The following is a 26,660-nucleotide window of genomic DNA, read 5'->3' as shown; positions in this document are numbered from 1 at the left end:
TCCTCGGATAAGGAGATATTTAAATCCTGCTCCCAGGCCATTTTAATTTTTTCCACAGGGGCCCGTCGTAAGGCTAGAATCTACATTCTTAAAAGACTGAAACCCTGTATCCACAAATAAATGATCTTAGAGATTATTCTAGCCTTGTGTCTCTGGGCTACCAATTTTTATTTTAAATGCTTTTACTCAATAGGTCGTCATCATCAGGTAAGGTCATACAGTACCATAAATCTTGAGACTGAATACTTTTAGGAAAAGACATGATAGTTTGAATGGTGAGGGTTCAGTAGGAATTGAGTGATACAGTGTTGCCTTATGTGGGAGCATTATCTCCCACTTCTGGATCACGTTGATACTGTCAGCAAGTTCCTGGCTAATATCTGACATTTGACCTTCTGCTTTGCAAATGTATCTTTGAATGCTGTATGGGAATTGCAATATTAATAATCATCTGAAGGACAATCTTGAATCGTCATTTTTTTTTGCTGCAATCCTTCCAAGTTCTTGAATATTAACATATACTCTTCGTGCTCCACTCTTAAATGAATAATTTTAAATACCTTGAATATAAAACCAGAAGTTCCCAAAGTATTAATAAGACTAAGCTTCAACTAAAGCCTAAATGAACAATTAAACAACAGCCAAACCTGGCTTCATTCCATATTGGATTTGCACTTCGCTTAGAGTTGTATCAAATTGACCACATTGTCAACAAGTATGTATGACATTGCAGTGCTCCAGGGTTAGGATGACCTTTGAAGTGCTTGAAAACAAGGATGAGATTTTCAGGTTTGAGGTTGTGGACTGGAAGCAGTTGTAGGCAGCATGTATCAAGGTGACTGTGGATTGAGACCTGGTGGACTGAGATTTTTTTTGGACAGCAGAATGTAGGCTCTCAAGTTTATAGAGAATTGCCAGCAATGAGCAGATTGAATGATCAAATCTGGAGCCAAGCATGAGAGTCATAGGAAGACAGAAGCAAGGACAGAAATGCACCCTAGATAGTTGGAGGGGAAAGACAATCAGAAATCTACTGCATAGTTAAATAGAACACCAAGATTGGGACAGTCTGATTCATCTGCAGACTGAGCTACAGATGTTGTCTTCCTGATGCTTGAAGAAATGTCCAACATTTTCTCATCCACTGTTCAATATAGCATAAAAGGAGGTATATACATATATAAAAGATCCAAGAAATGGGAGATTGGCATAGAAGAGGAGGTGGGCCTGTGACAGATCATAATAAACAGTGGGACAAGCCTGAGGGGCCAAGTAGCCTCCTCCTGCTCCTGCATCTGTATCTGTGCTTTCCTGACTGGTATGAGTGCATTAAACGTGATTGGAATCGAAGCTGACGTAATAATTGAACTTCAATTCCAATCACGTTTAATACCCTCTTACAGTAATTGAGATTCAAAGCTAATAAAGTGGCAGTAATAATTGTGACCAAAAAAAAGGACTCTCGGCCCGAAACGTCGACAGTGCTTCTCCCTATAGATGCTTCCTGGCCTGCTGTGTTCCACCAGCATTTTGTGTGTGTTGCAAGTAATTTTAACATGCATATTATTCAAGAATTGATTATATCAATGATAAGATTATAAAATAGAATGAGTTTCACTTCAATTGAGTGAAATTTATTGAGAGAAAAGACCTTTGATCATCAGTGCTGTACATAAGCATTGCCTACTGGCAGTAAATTCTGTTTCAGCAACAGGTAATCTTGCAGAGTATTTTCTGCTCTGTTGTCCTTTTTTGAAGACCAAGTACACTGTATCTGTGTGATTATGCAGAATTTTTTCTTAAAAGACAGTCTCGGGCTGGATGTAAAGATGGTAGTAATGTCACGTACATCTGCCTCTATTCTAGTTGTTATGAGAGGATATCTCTGTTTTTTGCAGTCTGTTTCATATACTGACAGACACATTGAGCCTACTTGTAATAAGTAGATGTGTTTTATGGACGCTGTGAAACCTTGTATTTTCTGTTAACACAGATTTAATTTTGCAACTGGACCAGTGCTAAACTCTCAGTAAAATAACTTGTGTTGAAGATTTTCTGTTAAATTTAAACAACTTTTAACTCAACTGACAGAAGTTGCAGATTTTACAACTTGCTTATTAATCTATTGTGTCTTACACATCTAGAGTTTTGCCACATGTGTTCATTTGTACTAATTACAGCATCTCTGATCATCAACCATTGTATAAAAGGGAAGGAACTACAGTTCAAAAGTCCTCATTTTCAGACTTCATGGACTACTATATCTTAACTAGGTATGATATGTCATGGAGTTCTAGGCTTTGAGGTTTATTTTGGTACTAGTCTAATTTTTGTTTTATCCTGCCTCCAGTTATAATTCTCCATAAAATCATAAGACATAGGAGCAGAATTAGGCCATTCAGCCCATTCAGTCTGCTCCGCCATTCTATCATGGTTAATTTATTATCTCTCTCAACCCCATTCTTCTGTCTTCTTCCCATAACTTTTGACATCCTTACTAATCAAGAACCTATCAACTTCAGCTTTAAGTATACCCAGTTACTTGGCCTCTACAGCCATCTGCGGCAATGAATTCCATAGATTCACCTACCTCTGGCTAAAGAAATATGTCCTCAAAATTCATTCCTAAAAGGAAGGTCCTTTTATTCTTATGGTGTGCCCTCTGGTCTAGACACCCCCCCCCCCCACAGGAAACATCATCTCTACATCCACTCAATCTAGGCCTTCCAATATTTGATAGGTTTCAATGTGATTCCCCCTCATTCTTCTAAACTCCAGTGAGTACAGGCCCAGAGCCATCAAACGTTCCTCATACAGTAACCCTTTCATTCCCAGGATCATTCTTGTGAACCTTCTCTGAACCCTCTTCAACGCCAGCACATTCTTTCTTAGATATAGGGCCCAAAACTGCTCACCATAATCCAAGTGCAGTCTGACCAATGCCTAATAAAGCCTCAACATTACATCCTTGCTTTTAAATTCTAGGCCTCTGGAAATGAATGCTTCCTTATTTCCTCGAAGCCAGTGAATTACTTCCATACTACCAACTCAACCTGCAAGGTAACCTTAAGGGAATCCTGCACCAGGACTCGCGAGTACCTTGCACCTCTGATTTCTGAATTTGCTCTTTCAGTTATTTCATTTAGGCTTACCTTAACATTTGGGAAATAAGCAGTGGTTTTTTTTTAAACTCTGGATTACAAGTATCTTTAGCAGAACAATAATTTTTATTTACTATATGTGGAAAGGAAACTGACATGTTTAACATGGTGAAAATGAGTAGATATTTGCAAAAGTCAACGAATGCTGGCAGAAATTCCTGAGCAATTAGCAACTCATTCATGAAGGATCCTCCCAATAGGGACGAATGGTGACGACACCTATACGTTATCACATTAAGTGCTAAAATAATGATTTTGTCATTCTTTCCTGCTTTTGAAGCTGCTTGTGTGAGGATTAGAAAGTGCAGAACATTTCTATGACAGTTTGTTTTCAATGTGATTACAGATTTTCTTTAGATTATTGTACGTTTGTAGTTCCATGTAGGAGGCTATAGTGGGAGTGAGAGAATGCACAAAGCAGAATGGGAGGAGATGTTAAAGGTACAGAACAGGTCACTGTAAGTGATGGCAAGATGGATATTAGGAGCGACCTGTGGAGTATGGGTCAAATCAAAACTTGAAAACTGCTTTTGAAAAAATCAGTGGGTTTGTGCCACAAAGGGGTTTATTCAGTCCATTGACTTTAAGTAGATCTGTGTAAGAGCATATGCAAAAACTTCTGCCAACCTCAACCCCCTCCCCTTAGCCGTAGTTCTAACCTTTCATGTGCCTACGTTCCATTTAGAGTGGCCTCGCTGAATCTGGTGCCAATACTTGCCCCGTAGTACATACCATATACGGAGCTCCATTCAGAGTTTTTAAATTCCTCCTGTCACTTTAGATTCTTTGCAATCAGCTTCATTCTATTATCTCCTGTTTCTGTACTCTTTCGCCAGAGGAATTAATTTGTCTGTATTTGCTTTTTTTTCCAACAGCATTCATGATCTTAAATACTTAATAGATACTTTCTCAGCTTCCCTCTTCTAACGAGAACAATTCCCAGCTTTTTCAATTAAAATTCCTCATTCCTGGAATTTGTACAACAAATACCTTCTCCACCCTTTCCAAAGCCTTCATATTTTTTCCATTTATGAGAATTAAGCACAGTTCTCCAGTTTTATTATGTCATAATGTAAAATATTTCCTGTGCCCTCTTGTATTTGTTCTCTAATTTCATAACCTGTTGCTACAGGACAGCAACCAAAATTATTGATCACACCGAGCCTGTAAATTAAAACAAACTATAAAGACCATTTACCATTGAGTTTCGCTTCATCCTAAGTTAACTACCGGTAGTATGATTGAGGTGCTCGTTTGCCTCTGTTTTTATTAACCATAAACAAAACCTTTTCAGAAAGACCTTCAGCTAATACTTAAGATGATTTACAGCAAAGTAAATGAATCATTTTGCACTGATATTGGGCCTTTACTTTTTGTTCTCTAACATACTGTATGTCAGTGAAAACATTTAAAAAAAAGTCATTAGATGAAAATCCCCTGTTGTATTACAATACAATGAATTTTTCCATTTAAAATGCATTTCCTCTGTACATAAATTGAGTCCCACTGTAAAATCAATAGGCATTTAATGGCACTTATATTTGATGCAAAACGGGAGGAGATAATGGAACTGACTCTGAACTAATACAACTATTTATATAATTGACATCTCGGTAGCTACATTTGCTAAAAGTAAGCTCTACTCAAAGCAGGCAATGTAGATGCTGCCTGAGCCACTCACTGAGAATCAGAACCAGGTTTAATATCACTGACATATGTCGTGAAATTTGTTAACTTAATGGCAGCAGTACAATAATAATTAATAACGTCTTAATAAGCTGGTAAGGAAGGCGGGCTCTGTCGTGGGCAAAGTGCTGGAGAGTTTAACATCGGTAGCTGAGCGAAGGGCGCTGAGTAGGCTACGGTCAATTATGGAAAACTCTGAACATCCTCTACATAGCACCATCCAGAGACAGAGAAGCAGTTTCAGCGACAGGTTACTATCGATGCAATGCTCCTCAGACAGGATGAAGAGGTCAATACTCCCCAATGCCATTAGGCTTTACAATTCAACCGCCAGGACTTAAGAACTTTTTAAAAGCTATTATTAATGCTTTTTGAGATAGTGATTTAGATGCATATCATATTTTTTTTACTGAGTTAAGTATTGTATGTAATTAGTTTTGCTACAACAAGTGTATGGGACATTGGAAAAAAAAAGTTGAATTTCCCCATGGGGATGAATAAAGTATCTATCTATCTATCTATGCCCTCTGATTTTTTTTTCAAAAGCAGTTTTCAAGTTTTGATTTGACCCATAATCCACAAATCGCTCCTAATATCTATCTTGCCATCACTTACAGTGACGTGTTCTGTATCTTTAACATCTCCTCCCATTTTGCTTTGTGCATTCTCTCACTCCTACTATAGCCTCCTACATGGAACTACAATAATCTAAAGAAAATCTTTAACCACATTGAAAACAAACTGTCATAGAAATGTTCTGCACTTCCTAATCCTCGCGCAAGCAGCCAAAAGTAGGAAAGAATGAAAAAAAATAATTATTTTAGCACTTAATGTGACAACGTATAGGTGTGGTCACCATTCATTCCTATTGGGAGGATCCTTCATGAATGAGTTGCTAATTGCTCAGGAATTTCTGCCAGCATTTGTTGACTTTTGCAAGTATCTGCTCATTTTCCCCATGTTAAACAAGTCAGTTTCCTTTCCACATAGAGTAAATAAAAATTATTGTTCTCCTAAAGATAGTTGTAATCCAGAGCTTAAAAAAAACCACTGCTTATTTCCTAAATGTTAAGGTAAGCCTAAATGAAATAACTGAAAGAGCAAAGTCAGAAATCAGAGGTGCAAGGTACTCGCGAGTCCTGGTGCAGGATTCCCTTAAGGTTACCTTGCAGGTTGAGTTGGTAGTATGGAAGTAATTCATTTACTTCAAGGAAGTAAGGAGGCATTCATTTCAAGAGGCCTAGAATTTAAAAGCAAGGATGTAACATTGAGGCTTTATTAGGCATTGGTCAGACTGCACTTGGAATACAGTGAGCGGTTTTGGGCCCTTTATCTAAGAAAGGATGTGCTGGCATACTTAGTCTTTTATTCAATTATTGATAATGGTCATCTACTGAGAAGGGAAAGATCCCTTCTTAATGCATTTTTTGGGTATGTGGATTCTGTACTTGCCATTCTATCTTCAGGGGTATGCCAATTCATTCTTCCCCCACACAATTAAAGCATGGAATAATCTTCATCCTACCATAGTCACACAATCAAACCCAATTAAATTTAAGACAGCTCTTCTTCAAAAATCTCCTTCTTAAGTACACCTACCTCCAGTTTAAATTCCATGCGGAATATTTTGGAGGACCAAGAACCAAGTAAGTTAAAAGATGGAATGTTAGCATGGTTCACAGCCTATAGAGTTAAGTATACACATACATTGAGTGAAAGGATGGATGCAAAATTCCAGAAATACTTTGTGTATTGATGCCTGCTGCCTTTTGTAGTTTGTAATCCCCTGGGGTTTGGGCTCTACTCCAATGCAACAGGATGAGACCCTGAGTAAAACTGGGTTACCGGTGATTGCATCCAGCTATTTTCGTTATTTGGAAAGTTGCCTGGTAATAAAAGTCACCTCAGGAAGGAAGAATCGTTATTAGTATTATGGATTTTTTTTAAAACTTTGAAGTTCTATTAACCTGTCCAAGAGTGTTATGAGCTAAATCAGGAAATGCATGAGTATAAAATGTGTTGTTTGTTCAATGAAACAGGTTAGTTAATGAAGAGTGTGTGCAGTAACAGAGAAAATAGTTTAGGGAGATCCTATTTCATGCTGGAGAAACACATAAATGAGCTGGAGAAGACGTAGAATCCAGGTCATCTTCAAGGAGTGGTGCTACAGAAAGGCAGCATCTATCTTTAAGGACCTCCAGCACCCAGGACATGCCCTCTTCTCATTGCTGCCATCAGGAAGGAGGTACAGAAACCCAAAGGCAGACACTCAATGATTCAGAACAGCTTCTTCCCTTCTGCCATCCAATTTCTGAATGGACATGTGACCTAATAACACTACCTCACTACATTTTTCATTTTGTATTTTTTTGCACTTCTTAGTTAATTTATCTATATATTTTTTTACTGTAATTCAGTTTTATTTTTCTCTCAATTATCAATAATGGTGACAGGGATCTTTTGGGTGTTCTTTCCCTTCTCAGTAGAACTCCTTTATTGATGAATGAATAAAAGACAAAATATGTATTTCCTTGGTGCTTATCGCTATGGGGTAATAGCTTGTGATAGATTGATACTTTAATGGCTGGAATAAATAAATACTGAACAATTTCTTAATTAATTTTGAGATTTAAATTTCCCCCAGTTTGTTTTGATGTCTGATAATCCAAATAATCTGATACTGATCATCGCTGGAGGATTCTTACTCATGTAAGAATCCAGCCACAGACAGTTGTTCTGGAGCTTGGAATTAGCTTTATTGTAATGTCCACTGCAGTCAATATATCTTTTTACTGACCTGTCAATAAAGATGCCGGCTGTTGGTGTGGAGGCATCTGCACCGGACTTCAAGGTGAATGGTCATTGGTTTGAATCCAGCCCTCGAGCTAGCAGCTTGGCTTCATAAAAAAACAGACAAGATGCTAAAGAAATGGCATGGTTGCTGCCTGATGCACCACAAGGCGTGGCAAGGAACAACATTACTAAAGACAATAGGCCAGATTTTCCTGTTTTAAAAATAACTGATTTGTACATGAATCTTGCAGATTCTTTTCTAGTTATAAATACACTGTTTGATGTATCCATTTCTAAATGTTTTGAGTAATTTAATTAATGTCAAACAACTTGTCTGACATTGAAAATTGAGCATTCTTGTATGTTCATATGCTACAGATTTTGATCACTGAAGAACTTAATGTTAAAAATAATATATTCCATTTGTTTTGCAGGGTGTGTTTTTGTTTTTGTCTCTCAATGTATTTCTGAATGTAATCTGACATTGAATTCATGATTCTGACCTGCATTTCTCAGATTTAAATATTAAGATGTTCATGATACATTTTTTTCAATCTGGTGATTATAAAGAAACACCAGTCAGGAAGTTAGAATGTATGACTCTTTTCATTTCTGCACCATGTGATTGCAAATGTATTTACATGGAAGAAAACTTGACTGGTGATCATTTCTGGATCTTTACATGTCACTCCAGAAATGCAACTAGGCCGTTCCCTGTGTCAGTCACACATTCCCTGTTGACTGAAGGTCTCAGATGTAAGGTTAAAACATGACCCAAGCACAGCTGATCCACACCTGACCTAAGCTGTTCTAGTTCTTTTCCATATATCAAACTTAAACAAGCTGTTTGTGATTGAAACACCATATTGATCAACAACCCGAAGATCCACTAGCAGGAATGTTTAGCAAACCATTCTGACAGAATAAAATATTTAAATGAGTACAGATGTTTTAGCAAGATGTTCACCCGCCACATATAAACCCCATCAGGTACAAGTGGGTAGTCATACTGACCCTCAGACACACATTAAACACATCAAATTACCTCAGACCCCAGAAGGAGGGAATTATTCAATTCATAAACATTAGAAAGTCTGCAGATTCTGGAAATCTGAAGCATTACACACAAATGCTGGAGGAACTCAGCAGGAAAGGAAATTAATAAATAGTCAACGTTTCAGGCTGAGCCCTTTCTTCAGGACTCAAAACATAGACTGTTTATTAATTTCCATAGATACTGCTTGACTTGCTGAGTTCCTTCAGCATTTTGTGTGTGTGGCTTGGGAATTATACAAAGTTGTTCTGGGAGGGGCCTTTGTGAGTAACCCCAGGAGAACTACAACCTGCTGGACTGGGAGCTCAATAAATTAAGTCTAACTTTTTGCTCTTATTTGTTGTGCCTCCTCCAAGCTCCCACACTTTCTTGACTCTCTGATGGTCCCCAACCTGCAGCTTCTGAACTTCCCTTATTTCCCACGCTGCCCCATTCTATCAAATGTCCAAAGTAAGCTTCCATCCCAAGTGTATTCTCTGAGGCCTGGAAGGGAAGCTTTTAGCCTCAAGTCCAGGACTGAAATGGGAGTGGGCACACCACTGTTACCATCACCCAGTACGTCCACCAAGATTCACCATGCCATAGTTGCTGCTTTTGTTGATGCAGCTCCCAGGTGTTTGGTGGAGGGCTTCATGAATTTCCATCTCTTATTTTAAGCAAGATCTCCTTAATTAAACTGGCAAAGAGGAAGTCTAGCAGTGGCGAGATTGGGTTGTAGGTGAAGGTTTGTAGCAAATGCAGAATAGATGCAACAAATTTCAAGCCAAGCTAAAAAAAAATGGCTATTTCATGTTTAGTTATGGTAAAGTAAGTAAGTAAAATCATGATTCCTCTATTTATCACACTTTGTTTTCTATTTAACCCTTTTATTTGGTCATTGGCTAATATTTCCTCTGGCAGAAGTGTTTAGAAACATCAGTTGGCTTCTTGAAGACCATTTGGAAAGAACTTGTTGAAACACATCCAGATTTTACTTTGCACACTATAGGCAAATTTCATGAATTGAAGTGTTTCAAGTAGTCCTATCAGCAAAATCTCCTTTAGTACCCGAAGAAGGTTATTTAATTAAATACCATTGTAACAGATCACTAAAAACATATGCGTAATTTATTGACATTGACATCACTTAATCTCCCGCACAGGCTTGGCTGGTTTGACTGGTTTGTTACAATGTTAGTAACAAAATCATGTGAACTTCTTCATTCCATATATTTATATGTGTCTAATTTTACAGTGAAAGCGATACTAATTGCTTTCTCATTTTTCTCCATAAACCCTATCAGCAATGAGTGCAGTTGTCTTCTATAATGCAATCCTACTCAAAATACTTAGTGAACTTAAGGCAAAATATGCGGCTGAATGATGGGCTTGCTGTTTTTACTTTTAAGAGGCAGCTGTTGAGTCATGTCTACCAACGTTATGCTTGCTCTGCTAATAAATATACCACACCAGTAGTTTAGAAATCGTGATAATTGTATGGTTTTGAAAGGAGGGTTGAGGAGGGTGTGCTTGCTTGACAAGATGTTTTACTGTTGACTTAAAGTCTGTCAATCAAACTTGAGAGATCAATTAAATACCGAACTGCAGTACTTAATGGCATTTGAAAAGAGCGCTCCTCTTCAGTGATTGAATTTACTACAGTAACACCCTCCAAGTTCTTTGGTAGCCAATGTCAATTAATACTTAAACTTCTCACTTACCGGTATGTAGCAGCTGCCAGGCAACTTCAAATAAAACTATTACGCTATTATGTTATACTAGCTTCAAAATTAACGACATGTCAGCAGAAATTAAACAGAATGTCTAGCTGTTGCTCTTCAGCCTTTTAGGCTCGCATGAGATTTGGAACACAAAACAGTGCATTTCTGTATCTGATATCTAATGAATTAGCTCAGGAGCCATAAATTGAAAACTTTTTTGCTATTGGTGAACACAGTCAATCAGACAAATAATCAAATTAACAAAGATTGGGGAGCTGAACTAAGAGTTGATCCCTATATCCCTTTTTATTTGTTCAGTGGACATGGGTGGTGTCAGCATACGACATTTATTATGAAGCAGCCTTCCAGAATTTTTTTTATCAGTTCTAATGTATTAAATTCCTAAGCAGCTGTAGTTGGAGCTGAACTAGTGTCTTGAGATCATTTAGTTAGTTCTCCTTGTATACGACTCTATCATTAAGACTTCTGAACTGTTGTTATTAGCTGTTGATAGCCTGTGTGGTAATCCAACAATACCTGTTATAAAGAATTACATTTTAAGCACTCATCCAGAAATCTACCTTGCAGACATTCTGCACAGAAATGACAATGGTGTAGGTTCGCAGGCATTTTAATTTTCTTGGCCTCTTTGGTTTTGCTGAATAATAATTTATGGAGACTATTTGGCCCATCAAGTCTATGCTGCTTCTCAGATTGATCCCATCAATCCATTTGTCACTTGTTTCCTTGTAACATATCACCTTGACACCTCATGAAGACGGTTTGCATCAAGATTCTGCCATCCTGGAGATTCTGTCACCAGCCACCTCCAGAAGGAGTAATTGACAGTAGTCTATTAAGTTGACAGCCAGTGAGATTTGGAAATGTGGAAGGAAGCCAGGGGTCCCTGGGGAAAACCCACACTATCATAATTAGAATATGCAAACTCCTACACATTGCCTGAGTTCAGAAATAAACGCAAGTCCCAGGAGCTGTGGGAAATCTGCACTGAAATAACCATGTTACATGCATAGTTGACCCTCTCATATAGCGCAGGTGGGGAGGGGTGATATTCTTAAAAAAATGAGCAATATTTCAACTTGAGGCACATTGTCTGACCATGTGTGAAGAAAAAGGTTGAATAAAAACTGCATAGATTCGTTTAATTTTTCCACATATATTCCATGAGAGAGAACTTCATTCTATATCTCAAAATTTTGGATAATGATGTGTAAAATCTGCAAGGGAAACTTTCCATAAACTGAATGGCCATAATATGTGGATTGCCTATACTTCTGTTATGCCATCAACTGCTCTCTTGCTTAACACACGCGTTGTTGGAGAAACTCATCAGGTCAGGAAGCATCTCTGGAGAGAAATAAACAGTAGAAGTTTTGGGCCAAGAGGGTCTCAGCCTGAAACGTTGACTGTTTAGTCCTCACCATAGATGCTGCCTGACCTGCTGAGTCTCTCCAGCATTCTGTGTGTGTAACTTTGGAATTCCAACATCTGCAGAATCTCGTAAGCTCTCTTTTGTACGACATTTTAGTTAACATGAACGATCTTGTCCCTTTTTAGTTGCACATCTATACTTGTGATGAGCTAAATTTGACACTTTGTGGGGACAATTCGTATCGATTTTCTTCCTTCCAGGTAGATGCTGTTTATTGCTAGATAAAGTATCACTCCCACAGCCCGCAATGCTCAGCCAAATCTGCCTTGACTTAGATCAGGCAGTGTACTAACTGTGTATCCCAAGAGTCATTTGGGATAGTTAGCTATCTTGCTTAGATTTAACAGTCCTGAAAATGTCACTCTTTCTGTTGAATGATTGAAGAATAATCGGGCCCATATTTACAGAAGGTTGACTTGTTTTGATATCAAATAATCATTAGTTTAAATGGGTTCCTCTGGTTTGGCAAGTATTATCCATTGAATTGGCGAAGCTGGTAATTTGAAATCCCCATCTTCCTTAAGTTTGTTGTGCAATGCTACATAGATTCATTGTGCAAAGGGGAAGAGAGAAATTATGAAATGTGCAAAACTGTTTTACTTTCTCAATATTAAAGCTTCATTATTGTGTGAGAAATGTGCTGAGTTAATTAAGAAGGTGAATTTAAGACCATAAGATATAGGAGCAGAAGTAGGCCATTCGGCCTGTTGAATCTGTTTCACCATTCAATCATGGGCTGATCCAATTCTTCCAGTCATCCCCACTCCCCTGCTTTCACCCCATACCCTTTTATACCCTGGCTAATGAAGAACCTATCTATCTCTGCCTTAAATACAGCCAATGACTTGGCCTCCACAGCCGCTCGTGGCAACAGATTCCACAGATTTACCACCCTCTGACTAAAGTAATTTCTCTGCATCTCAGTTCTAAAAGTACATCCTTCAATCCTGAAGCCATACCCTCTTGTCCTAGAATCCCCTACCATGGGAAATAACTTTTCCATATCTAATCTGTTCAGGCCTTTTAACATTTGGAATGTTTCTATGAGATCCCCCCTCGTTCTCCTGAACTCTAGGGAATACAGCCCAAGAGCTGCCAGACATTCCTCATATAGTAACCCTTTTATTCCTGGAATCATTCTTCCCTGAACCCTCTCCAATGTCAGTATATCCTTTCTAAAATAAGGAGCCCAAAACTGCCTACAGTATTCCAAGTTTGGTCTCACAAGTACCTTATAGAACCTCAACATCACATCCCTGCTCTTATATTCTTTACCTCTAGAAATGAATGCCAATATTGCATTCGCCTTCTTCACAACTGACTCAACCTGGAGGTTAACCTTTAGGGTATCTTGCACAAAGACTCCCAAGTCCCTTTGCATCTCTGTATTTTGAATTCTCTCCCCATCTAAATAAAAGTCTGCCCGTTTATTTCTTCCACCAAAGTGCATGACCATACATTTTCCAACATTGTATTTCAATTGCCTCTTCTTTGCCCATTCCCCTAAGCTATCTAAGTCTCCCTGCAGGATTTAGATCCAGTGAAATGCATAACTAGTAAACTATGTACATGATTGAAAGTTGACAATAGCCATTTGTTTTACGCTTGTCACAGTAACACAGCACTGTTTGCAACAAAATGAATAACCATGTCATGAGTCTGGCAAGAGGCACTACGCACATGATCTGTTATAAACTACCTTGTATCCCATCCGCTAAAGATCACACAAAAATCCCATCACGCTGATGATCCATGTGAATATTTTTTCTTCAGATGCAGTTAAATTTGTATGACCTCAACACCTCTTCACCTTTTGAATTTGAGGCAGGTTATCTTATACAGTTAATTTTATTTCCCCTGAATGTCCAATTGTGAAACCCTTATATTAAGTCTTTCAATTACAATTTTTTCTTGAGTTTGACATACATGACCACTAATTAATTTTTCTTGGGCAACACGAGTGAATCTGCAGATGCTGGAAATAAATAAAAACACAAAATGCTGGCAGAACTCAGCAGGCCAGACAGCATCTATGGGAGGAGGTAGTGACAACGTTTCGGGCCGAAACCCTTCATCATTTTTCTCTATTGTTTCTTAATTCTTTTTGAACTGGTTTTATTCATTACAAAGTGAAATTTAGTTATTCCCATAAGTTAGTGTTTCTCAGAATGACATGACTTATGGACTGGGCTTCTCTAATACTTGGTTATCTATCACTTAATTTTATATTAATTTCTCAATGGAAGGTTTGGTGATTTTGAAAATGTACTAAGCACAACAGTTTACTCTTCATCATAATTCTTCTATGAAGTGGATAAAGAGCTCGCTCATATTGCAGAAAATTTACTAAACATTGTTGAATGTTTCTTCTTTCAAAATAAAGTCATAGAGCACTACAGAACAGTAAAATGCCTTTCAGCCCATCTGCTCTGTGCCAAACAATTATTCTGCCTAGTCCTGTTGACATGCACCCGAGCCATAGCCCTCTATACCCCTGCCATCCATGTGCTTATCCAAAATTCTCTTAAAGTCTGAATTTGAATGTATCCACCACTTGTACAGGCAGCTCATTTCACACTCTCACCACCCTTTGAGTAAAGATGATCCCCATCATGTTTCCCTTAAATATTTCACCCTTAACCTATGACCTCTAGTTCTAGTCTCCCAACTTCAGTGGGAAAAGCCTGCTATATCTAACCCCTCATAATTTTGTATACTTCTATCAAATAGTGGTGAGATTGAAACAGAATCCAGTTGATTGATGGTACTTCCAGCAGATGGACAATAAAAACATTAATTAAAATTTTGTATAGATGCTTGGTTACCTGTGGACAGAATTCAGATCTTCTTTGTGCACTTTCTTCATCTTTTTATTCCTTCTCACCTTTGCAATCTCTTTGCAATCTCTTTATCAGAGGAACTAGCACTTCAGCATCAATTTTTATCCATTGCTCCATATCTTGTTCTATCTGGTCTGTCATACCCGTGGCATACTCCACCAATTCGTGGGTAAATTTCTTTTCACTGTAAGCTCTAAACGCAGCATTATGAAAAGATATGATCAGGGTATTTAGTAGTGAAAGATTCTTGGAAAATAAGTACAGTTGTAGTCGTACAGTTCACGCACTCTAGCCTAGCACCCCAGGGAGCCAGCTGGTGCCAGAGCACAAAAGATGCCCTGAGAAACCTCTAAGTAAACATAGGATTAATGTGGTGACTTGCCAGTTCACTCTGCATATTTATTGCCATGTCCAAAAAAAGTAAAGTAAAGCTTAAAACAGAAAATAAAATGCCAGAAGAATGTTTTTTCTTCATGAAATATGATATGAAACTTGCAATTGAAAAAGTATAGTGTACCTTCACGTATAACTAATGTTGCTGAAAGATGCACATAGAGCTTAAAACAGAAAAACAAAGCAAATTTCCTTTTACTGCTGCCATTATTCCACTTTTAATGGTTATTGGCAGCATCAGTGTTAGCAGGGTACTTTTTCATCAGGGTGGAGGAAAGTGAATTATCATTGATAGATTGTCCCTCACTAGTCTTTTCGATGGTTTTCTTGAGCCAGTATTCCAAAGTAACTTCATGTACCGCTTTTTTTAAAAAACTTAAGTAATAAATTATATCTGCTTACTTATTTCACACTAAATTAATTAAATCCCTTTGTTACAGTCCTGGAGTTGAATTTCTAGTCAGCTGGGTACTTGTATGGAAAGAAAATCGTACTTCAAATTTCCCTTCTTCTACACCTCCTTCATCTTCTTGTTGCTTCTCACCTTGCTGAAACCTCTCCACAATCTCTTTATCAGAGTTTAGATCGGCAACTGACACTTCAGCATTGATTTTTATCCATTTCTCCGGATTTTGTTCTGTCTTGTCTTTGACTATATCAAGGCACTGAGTCTCTCATACTGTTCACCAATTCTGGATAATTTTCTTTTCACTGGAAGCTCTAAACACAGCAAAGTTAGTCCTTGCCTTTCTGTTCATCAGAATTCAGGACTGGCCACTATTTGTGTCAGCCACCCTGCAATGTCCAGTTATCAAACTTGCCCCAGGCTGAAGCAAGTGCTGTCTTTTAGATTAAATTCCTTTATGAACAATGGAACAGGCTTCTCATTATTCAATACAACGAGCAAACAGTGCATGAACTCTGATCTTTATTTACATTTCAGGGCACAGGGCTGAATCAAAGTGGTACACTTAGGATGTAAATACAGCCGAATAACATTATCTTTGTTCTGCTTTGGGATGGTCTGAACAAGCAAAACTATTTTACACGTTGGATCGAAGCCATCAGAGTTGCAGTGTGCTCTAGCTTCTGGTGAAAATAATTTTCAAACCATTCAAGACATTGTTTTATTCTTATCTACCTTCTCTTGTTGCCATGGCACTAAACTGGGAAAAATTCACCTGTTTATAGACCCTTGTGTACCCATTCCAATCAATTAACATTAGCTTGGGTCTGCTAGCTGCATTGCTGCAGCCAAGAATTGTGAGCCTATTCTTGGAGTCCTTACTTCCAAGTGGAGCCTCTCAATTTCCTGAGCAAGAGATTTTCATGGCACGCGGGGCCAAAAGAGACTGGTCATATCAACTGCTCTGTAGATAAATTTTCCATTGCCACCAACTGTGCAGATTCATCCACAGCTTCAATATCAACACTTCATTTTTCTGCGACAAACAGTGCAATGAAATACCATACCTGGTTTTAAACTTGTATAGCCATCTGTGAATATTTGTAATCATACTCGAGGTTGAATGCTTGAAGAACCTTTGCCAGCACCAAAATGCTTACACCATCACTATATCCAAGTTTATGCCACTTTATAAATGCCCTAACTCCATGTTCTTTACAGTTTTCAGTTTCCTAACTCTAAGCTTCTCTAACTTCTTAAAAAAAACTTCTAAAAAATATTTTATTTCTTTAATTTACGAACAGTTGATCTAATATCATAGAACCTGCACAAAACTCTTAACAAAATGTCTTCATCTAACCAGTAATTCAAACTTTTGGACATGCATCTTAGCACTATCACCACCTCCCACACCTCCTGGTCTCTTGGAAGACACATTATAGGAGTAAAATATAGGCAAAATCCTGTATAGTTAAAGATAAAAGTGTAGAACCAAAACACTCGGCTAAAAATGTAAACAAGCTTGGCACTACTGAAACATCCACCCTGGAGACTACTCTGCAAACTACGGTAATGGCACCAAAACATACAGGTCCTTGGGATTTTCTGGATCCGAACAGTTCAACCAGTACTGAACTAGCTTCATTTTGAGCCAGTGCATCCAGAAGTTGGAAAAATGTAGAAACTAATATGCTGGAGCCAATTATTAGTAAATAATTGCAATAGTTGCAGTCCCAAATATTTGGAGCAGTAGAGCTTTCTTTGTCTATAACTTGCCTAAATGCAAATTTCCACAGGCTTTCTTGTTGGCCTTTGAGAGCAAGCTTGTGGCATGGGGTTTTTTTTTAACATGGTGCCCTCAACAGAGAACTATTCCTTTTGGTATTCCAGCATTTTCTGTTATCACACTGTTCATTATTATTTGACAGTTTTAGAAACTGTAACTGCCAAGATGATTTTATTGTGAAACAGCGGTTGTACAGTCTGTCCTTCCACTTCAGAACTGCCTGACTACATTCTGGATCCCTAATGCTCCTCAATGTATTATTATCTTGGCCAAGAACAAAAGGAAACTTAGGTGCAAAGCAATTAAGGATATAAGTAACTTCTGCGGCAAAAATCAATTAAGTAGATTGCAAATCGAGTTGACTTGCAAATTGACCTGCAACACAATATAGTTTGGTGCTTGGCAACTTTTTTATGGTAAAGGTTCACAAAAAATGGTAAATTTCACACGTGAGTAATTAGTAGAAGAAAGTTTGAATTTTAATGCGATTTCTTTTACTTGGAGTTGATGTTTTAAACATGTTCATTTTTGTTCCATTAGCACAGATTGTCCATATTATTGCAAGCTGTAGTATGTTGCCACCTGGTGTTTGATTTAAGCTACAGTCATAGATGTGGATTCTAATCACCAAAACTCACATGTATAATGTAACTCCACCCCCTACCCACTTACTATGAATGGAGCTCTTTTACTGGGCTCCATGCTAGATTTGTTTTGGAGTGTTCAGTATAAAGATATATTTTCAATAGTTATGCTCTGCTTCATATCACTAAGGGTACAAAGGATGATTTATGATTTCAATACTGAAGTTATTGCATAGTCAACATCGATTCAGTTTTCAAAAATGAGTATCAAGGTTCAGAGTAAACTTATTATCAAAGTACATATATGACACCATATACTGTACAACCCTGAGATACATTTTCTTACAAGTATACTCAATGTCCAATAATCATAATAGAATCAATGATAGACCATGCCAAACAGGGCAGAAACCAGTGTGCAAAAGACAGTAAACTGCAAATAGAAAAAGAAAGGAAAATAATAAATAAATAAACAAATAAACAATAAATATTGAGAACATGAGATGAATACCCCTTGAAAGTGAGTCCATAGTTTGCGGGAACATTGCAATAATAGGGCAAGTGAAGTTATCTCTTTTGGTTCAAGAGTCTGATGTTTGAGGGTTAATAACTGTTCCTGAATGTGGCGGTGTTAGTCCTGAGGCTCCTGTACCTTTTTCCTGATGGCAGCAGCAAAAGAGAGCATGATTTGGGTGGTGGGGTCGCTGATAATGGATGCTGCTTTCCTGTGACAATGCGTCATGTAGATGTGCTCAGTGTGAGAAGGGCTTTACCATGATGGACTGGGCCATATCCATTGCTTTTTGTGTGTTTTTCCATTCAAGGGCATTGGTTTTCCCATTTCTGTCAGTGATGCAGCCATTCCTGCAGTCCAGGAGTGAAAGAGTTATCATACGAGGAACGTTTGATGGCTCTGGGTCTGTACTCACTGGAATTCAGAAGGATGAGGGGGGGGGATCTCATTGAAACCTTTCAAATGTTGAAAGGCCTAGACAGAGTAGATGTGGAAAGGATGTTTCCTATGCTGGGGAGTCTAGGACAAGAGAGCACAGCCTCGGGATGGAGGGGCTCCCTTTCAAAACAGAGATACGGAGAAATTTCTTTAGCCAAAGGGTGGTAAATTTGTTGCCACATGCAGCTGTGGAGGCCAGGACGTTGGGTATATTTAAGGCAGAGATTGATAGGTTCTTGATTAAACATGGCATCGAAGGTTACGGGGAGAAGGCCGGGAACTGGGGCTGAGGAAGAGATAGAGGAAAAAAAGGATCAGCCATGATGGAATGGTGGAGCAGACTCGATGGGCCAGATTGCCTAATTCTGCTCCTATTTCTTATGGTCTTAATATACTCTCCACCACACATCTATAGAAATTTGCCGGAGTTTTAAATGTCATGCCGAATCTTCGCCATTTTCTAAGTAGAAAGCACTGCTGTGCTTTCTTCATAATTGCACTTACGTGCTGGGCCCAGGACAGGTCTTCTGAAATAACACTGAGGATTTTAAAGTTGCTGACCCTCTCCAACTCTGATTTCCACCCGCCCCCAAGATGAGAATTGAGAACTGGCTCTTAGACCTCCTGAAGTCAATAATTAGCTCCTTGGTCTTGCTGGCATTGTCTCAGCCAAAGTAACCAGATGAATACTGGATTTTAAGCTACAGAATATTAATCCTGCATGCAGCATCTATAGGTTTGCTCAGTATAAGATTAAAACTCAGCCTGAGCCTGAGTCTTTAATATTTTCCATGCCTGGTTCCACCTTTGCTATAAATATGACAATTTTGAACATTCAAGAATGAAATGCCAGCTATTTAAAACAGAGGATGCATGCAGCACTGCAAAGTAAATCATCCAGATCTGCTTAAAGTACTAAGCTAGACGCAGCCTGCCCTGACCTGAACCCAATATATCTGGTTGGCTCCTATTGGGCTTGAGTTACAGTATGTAGGCATGTTGAGTGTATCACCTTTCCCAGTGAACAATTGAAGTGGTATTTACCAGTAATCTCCAAAGCTTCTGGGAGAGAACTCATCACCACGAGGTGTTGCAAAGCCTCACGCCTACAAGACTGTGGCAGAAGCTTCCTCTGTTCAGCTGTTGCTGAACTCTGACTTAGTAAGAGGCTAGAAAAGACATTGCAGGGGCCTTTATGGAGATACTTCCTTCACTGTTAGCCACTGGTAATGTTCCTAAAGGCTGGAAGATGGCTAATGTTCTGTTGTTTAAGAAGTTGGCAAAGATGAGCCAGGGAGCTACAGGCTGGTCAGTAGAGGAAATGTTACTGGAAGGAGTTCTGAGGGACAGGATCTACCAGCATTTGGATAGACAAGAGTCTGACTAGGAGTTAGCCTGGTGTTGTCTGTAGATAGTTGTATTTGACAAAACTTTTGGAGCTTTTGAAGGGATAATCAAAAGGGTGGTGGATATTGTCTAGTTTGACTTTAACAAGGCATTTGACAAGATACTGCATGATAGACTGGTCTGGAAGATTAGGTCCCATGGAATCCAGGGAGAGCTAGCTAGAAGGATTCAAAATTGGGTCAGAGGTAAAAAGTGGAGGTTGAAGGTTGTTTTCAGAAGGGAGGCTGATGTCTGATAGTGTGCCACAGGGTCGGTATTGGAACCCTGGTTATTTATTAATTATATGAATTACTTGGATGCAAATGCATAAGGCATGTTCAGTAAACTTGTGGATGACCCAAATTAGCAGGTGCTGTTGATAGTGAAAATTGTTATTGTACATTGCGGAGGGATCTTGATCAGTTGGGGAAGTCAGCTGAGGAGTGACAAGTGGATTTCAATACAGATATATGGGAGGTCAAATCAGCATAGGACTTGTACTATGAATGGTAGGGCTCAAGAGACTAGATGTACAAGTAGATAGTTTGGTGAAGATGGTATCACAGGTAGATAGTATCATGAAAATAGCATTTAATGTGCTGACCTTCATCAGTCAAATGATTGAGTATAGGAGTTGTTACAGTAGTATAAGTCATTGGTGAGGCCACACATGGAGCACTGTTTACATTTTTCCCTGTTACAGAAAGTATGTGGTTAAACTGGAAAGAGTGAAGATGGTTCTAGGACTAGAGGTCCTGAGTTATGGGGAGATGTTGGCTAGGCTAGGTGTTCATTCCTTGAAATGTAAGAGAATGAGAGGCAACATTAAAGAAACGTTTAAGATTATGAGAGGCATAGATAATTTGGCTGCTAACAGCTGGGTAGGGGAGTCCAAAACTAGGAGGCGTAGGTTTAGGAAGAGACGAAAAAGATTTGAAAGACACCTGAGAGACAACTTTTCCACACAGAGGGCCTTGAGTATATGGAATTAGGCTGTCAGAGGGAGTGGTTGAGAGAGGTACAATAATACCAGCTAAGAAGCACTGGGATGGGCACTTGGAGAGGTGGGGCCTGGAGGTATATGGGACTACACAGGAAATTGGGACTAGTTGAGTGGGCATCGAGGTTGGCATGGACTGGTTGGGCTGAAGGGCACTGTGTCTGTTCAATGTTGCTCTCTGTGACTTTGTAACTAGAAAGCCTGCAGTCAAATATGAACTGCGAAGGGACATTCCGCATGTTCGTTTCCCAATATCCTTGTGTCCACGTGAGCTCAGAGCACTTCTGGAGGGTAGGTTAATTATTTCCAAAGCACTGGAATTGAAATGAATCAGAGGAAATTGATGAGATTCCTTTACAGACAGCTGTCCAACCCAAGCTTTTAATGATCATTTTGTCCATTGTGAACCAAACTCATTTTCATTACTTCCCTTTTCCATCCCATTCACTCAATTGGACATTAGTGTCTTCACCCAAGTGTATGTGTTAAAATTCTGGGCTTACTCTGGCAAAGAAAGACACCGTTCAGCCCTTAGCAGAGCAAAGCTATCCCATCAGCTTCTGTCTTTGCCACTTCGTCCACCAAGGTAATTTGCAATACCAATTATCCACAGTGCTTTGGAAATATTATACCACCGCCAAACAATTTCTATATATACTCACCATCCTCTGCATGAAAATATTATGTTTTGGGATGCTTTTAAGTCTTTCACCTCTCACCCCAAAACTATACCTTCCCCCTTTGTTTTGGACTTCCCTGCCCTATGTGTCACATAATCCTAAATATTTCTAAATGATTACCCCTTAATTTCCTAAGTTCTGAGGAATAAAGATCTAGCCTGGCCAGCTTCTCTCTATAACTTAAGCCCTCTAGTCCTGGCAGCAAATTTCTCTGCAGACTTTGCAGTTTAACCACAGGGTTTCAAGTCAAGTCGCTTTTGTCATTTCGACCGTAAACTGCTGGTACAGTACACAGTAAAAACAAAACAATGTTCCTCCAGGACCCTGGTGCTACATGAAACAACACAAAACTACACTAGACTGTAAGACAACTCACGGCTACACTAGACTACTTAAAACAAATCAAAACAGTGCAGGGCAGTACAATAATTAATAAATAAATAATAAACGAGAGTAGGCACAGTAAAGGACAAATTTCAATATAATAATAAATGATGTAGATGTCAGTCTGGATTCTGAGTATTGAGGAGTCTGATGGCTTGGGGGAAGAAACTGTTTTACAGTCTGGTTGTGAGACCCCGAATGCTTCGGTACTTTTTGCCAGATGGAAGGAAGAAGAATAGATTGTATGAGGGGTGCGTGGGGTCCTTCACAATGCTGTTAGCTTTGCAGGTGCAGCATGTGGTGTAAACGTCTGTAATGGCAGGAAGAGAGACCCCAATGATCTTCTCAGCTGACCTCACTATCCGCTGCAGAGTCTAGAGTTGCAGAGCAATAGGGCATGGATACAGCCTCTTTGGCCTGAGCAGTTTTTGTGTTTTTTAATGTAGTTTTTGTATTGTTCATGTAGCACCATGGTCCTGAAAAACGTTGTCTTGTTTTTACTGTGTACTGTACCAGTAGTAATGGTTGAAATGACAATAAAAACTGACTTGACTTGGCTTGGCTTAACTAGTCCCAATATCCTGGAGAATAATTTGTATTACTAGCTTCTAATACTTTTAGGCAGGAGGTGCAGAAGCTTTTCATCCCATAATACCAGGTTTCAGAACAGTTATTACCTTACAGCCATCAGAATCTTGAGCTGACGAGGATAACTTCATTCACCACTTCTCTGAACTGATTTTACAACCTACAGACTCACTTTCAAGGAGTCTTTAAAACTAATGTTTTCAGTATTATCTTTATTTGCATAATTTGTCTTATTTTGAATGTTGGTTGTCAGTCTATGTCCAGTTTTATAGTTTTTTTTTGTAGAATTCTATTTCCTTTCTTTTTTAGAGTAAATGCCTGTGAGGCAACAATCTCAAGGTAGCGTAGATATACTGGGGTTGCTGCTTATTTGGGACAACTCTGAAAGAATAAAAACGAATCAAAAAATAGCCAGGATTCCCTTTGTTTAGTTGGGGGCACTATGCCACTACATTCTACTGCAAAGAATTTGAATGTTTTGACAATCATCTTGAATATTACAATGAGAATGAAGATTTGGAGGATGCAGTCATCAAACACATTGTATGAAGGCAGTCCATGATCTGCACTGGGTGTTATTTATGGGACTTGGAATTTTTTTGCAAGCTCAACATCTAATCCCCTTTTCCAATTGTTGTCGATGAGATGGTGGTGAGCTACTGTCTTTAACGCGATGTTCAGCCTTAATACTGCAACTGCTTTTTCTTTTTACAAATGGTCATTTGTAACTAAAGGTTTTGTGCCTTGCCAATTAGTTGTGACATTTTAGTTTCACTGGTTCTGCCATCCTGTATAACATTGTTAGTACAAACTGTCAGTTTCAGTGGAGCCACTAATGCCTCACAGCTGTATCATTCAACTGTTCCCAGATTGTGGCTAATCCACTGCAAGTGCCCTGAAATCCAGGGTAATGCTGTAACGACTTGACTGTTTCAGCATTTGCCATTTAACAGTCAAGCCTGTTATAGTTGCAGGAGGTGAGTTTCTAAAATATTTATCAGTGGCTTTACTGTGTACGGAAGTATAAACATGCATGTTAGATTAACCAGAATAAATCTGTAAAAGGAAGGTAGGCTGAAATTTTAGGATAAAAGATTTTCCTTCCAATAATTTCTTTGGAGACTGTGTTGTGTCTTTTTAACATTTATTGTGTTATCTGATTTCCAGTACTTTTCATCACACACTATACTTTTCCAAGGTATAATTTTTGAAGTCAGAAAGCAGAATTATCCCATTAAATTAAACCTTCTGGCATACTTTCACTCCAAACATTCAATGATCTTTTGTACAGCATTGATGTGTTTGACTACAAATCTGCAGCATCATTTTCTTCTGAGAAACTCTTCCTAATATGTATTACATTTATGGAGCACAGCTGGGGCAGTGCCAACCATGATAAATGTGTACTTGTGATTTGCATACCTGTGAATTTGGTTTCATCATAACTGAGGCAACCTGTGGAGCACCAGAGCTGTGCATCAATGACATTGCCCATGGTTAAGCCAGAACAAGCTGCTTTTTCCATTAAAGCACTTAGTTACAACCTCAAGTTAGTTACAACCTGATAAAACATACCTTTGCTTGGTTAGCTGTCAAATATAGAATAGAAAAACAGCCAAATTTTAAATGTAAGTTACAAAAATTGCATTAAAGCAACAATTGAGTATTCAGCTAAATATTATTATTTCAACAAATACAAATTAGCTACACCCTTGTTCTTTGCACCCATTCCTCTCCATTGAAATGAATGAACATGCTGGTGCAGTTCAGTGTAGCTGCTGCCAAAATGTGGCAGCTCACATCTCCACTACTGGTGTCATAAACAGTCCAGTGTTGAAGCACAGTTGAGAATTTGCAACTGAATTGTGGCCGACAAACTCATGGTTTTCCTAGTGACATATTTATCAGTTGTTGCAACTCTGAAGTGTAACAGTATTTTTTAAATACCTTGCACATCTCAAGGTTTTCATTCATCCATGTTCTAGGCTGAAACTGAAGCCAGTCTTTTTAGTGTATAAGGGGATTGAAAGGAGGAGAGAACTCCTCATCATTGGGTAAATAGCAAAGAACATGCCTTTAGTTGTAACCGCAGAAAACACTCACCAGATCTGACAACACGGGAGGAAAGAGAAGCACTCTTAATGGTTTGGTTCAAAGACCCTCTATTAGTCCTGAAATATTGTCAGTTTCTCATTCCAGAGACACCACCTGACCTGCTGAGTGCTTCCAGCAGTTTAGGTTTTTATTTCAGATTTGCAACATCTTCATTTATTGATTAAAGGCTTTATTTAAAGAGCACTTTCCCATTCAGATTTCTGCATGCTCTAATGTCAAATATTCTCTATCTCCTAGGTAATTATCTGTTTTGGCATAGCTGTGTGCCTCTGCAGATACATCGGGTTTGCAGTGGTTGCCTTGTTGGTTGAAATCAACTCAGTCTTTCTCCATCTGAGGCAGATTCTTCTGATGGCCAACATGCGCAAAACTACGTTCTTCCGCATCAATAGCATCATCAATCTGGGAACCTACATCATCTTCCGCATCAGCACACTTGCCTGGATGACACGCTGGGTGGCCTTAAATCGTGACAATATTCCTCTGGTGACTTACAGCATTGGCAGTGTGGGAATGGCCATTATGATTCTGATGAACATTGTGCTCTTTTACAGACTACTGAGAAGTGACTTCCTGAAATCCAGCAGAGAAGGGAAGAAGGAAAAGGAAATTTGAAATGGTGTTCTGCCAATGGTACTGATACTTGGATTTAGTTACTAAAAAGGAAGCATTTTTTTGCTCCATTGATCAGAAATTTTATTTTACACTGTATATATACTTACGGATTTGTACTTAATTTTTTGTATCTTACATCATGGATTATATTTTTAAATGATACAATAATTATGCAAAAAACATTGTGAATTTTCTTTTAAACATATGCTTCTAGATGTGCTAAAAGAGTAAAATTCCTTAATTTTTCACTACCTCACATTGAACTACATTTTGCAAGTATTAACGTTATCAAGCAGAGCTACACTGTGGTTATGTGCCAGGTTATTCTGGGAGTTCCCCACAAACCCCATCCTGACTTAGAAATATATCAACTTCAAAATCTCTGGGTTTTACTGCTGGAGCTCCCTACCCAACAGCCATATGAGAGTACCTTCACTAATAGACCTGTGGTGGTACAGAAGACAGAACACCATCATTATCAGGGTTTTCCTTATCATAATGAACAATGTCATAAAGTATAGAGTTCATTCATCGTATGTTTTCAATTAATTATATGGTTGCTGGGTTGTTCCTTAGTTTGTATTGAGCAGGAGTTCCCAAGGTGGGGTCCATATGGCATATAAAAGATTGGGAGCCCCTTAAGAGTGATGGTTGCCATGCAGATGATCTGTGATAGTGGTGATTACAGGAGGCACACAGTAGTCTAAGCAGGTATATCATTATCTTGAAAATACATATCTTCACAAACTAACATTGCTTTGAAAATATATCTGTATGTGTGCGACTCAACTATTTTTGGAACTGTTACCAATTATCTCTGCTCTTTTTCTTATGTCAAAGTTGAACTTTTGCTTGAGTATTCATATTCAGGTAATACAAGGTATATACAGCAGAAGTAATTATTTTTGCTTTTATGAGAAATAATTTCATTTGCGGCAAATATTGATGTGTTTATCCTGTGACAGGATACACCAGTTCTGAGACTGCTTTCTCAAAGATTTTTAATTTTATTTTTGATGCTTTGATTAATGAAGTAATTTGTGTGAAAATTTGCTCAAAGATATTAAATATACTGTAAAGCATT

General features: G+C 38.5%; 1 protein-coding gene across 1 annotated transcript in view; it reads left to right on the top strand.

Moving 5' to 3' along the window:
* tlcd2 (TLC domain containing 2) overlaps positions 1-26,658 on the top strand; it is a 57,631-nt gene extending 30,973 nt beyond the window's left edge. Inside the window, exon 4 of the mRNA XM_073053489.1 lies at positions 25,199-26,658. Within this exon, the coding sequence (XP_072909590.1) occupies positions 25,199-25,576 (378 nt within the window). The 3' untranslated portion in view covers positions 25,577-26,658. The remainder of the gene's footprint in view (positions 1-25,198) is intronic.
* Positions 26,659-26,660: the final 2 nt, after the last annotated feature.

This window comes from Hemitrygon akajei, chromosome 8, assembly GCF_048418815.1.
Source record: "Hemitrygon akajei chromosome 8, sHemAka1.3, whole genome shotgun sequence".
NCBI lineage: Eukaryota > Metazoa > Chordata > Chondrichthyes > Myliobatiformes > Dasyatidae > Hemitrygon > Hemitrygon akajei.
Note: the sequence above shows the minus strand (reverse complement) of the source record. Positions and strands in the feature narration are given on the sequence as shown.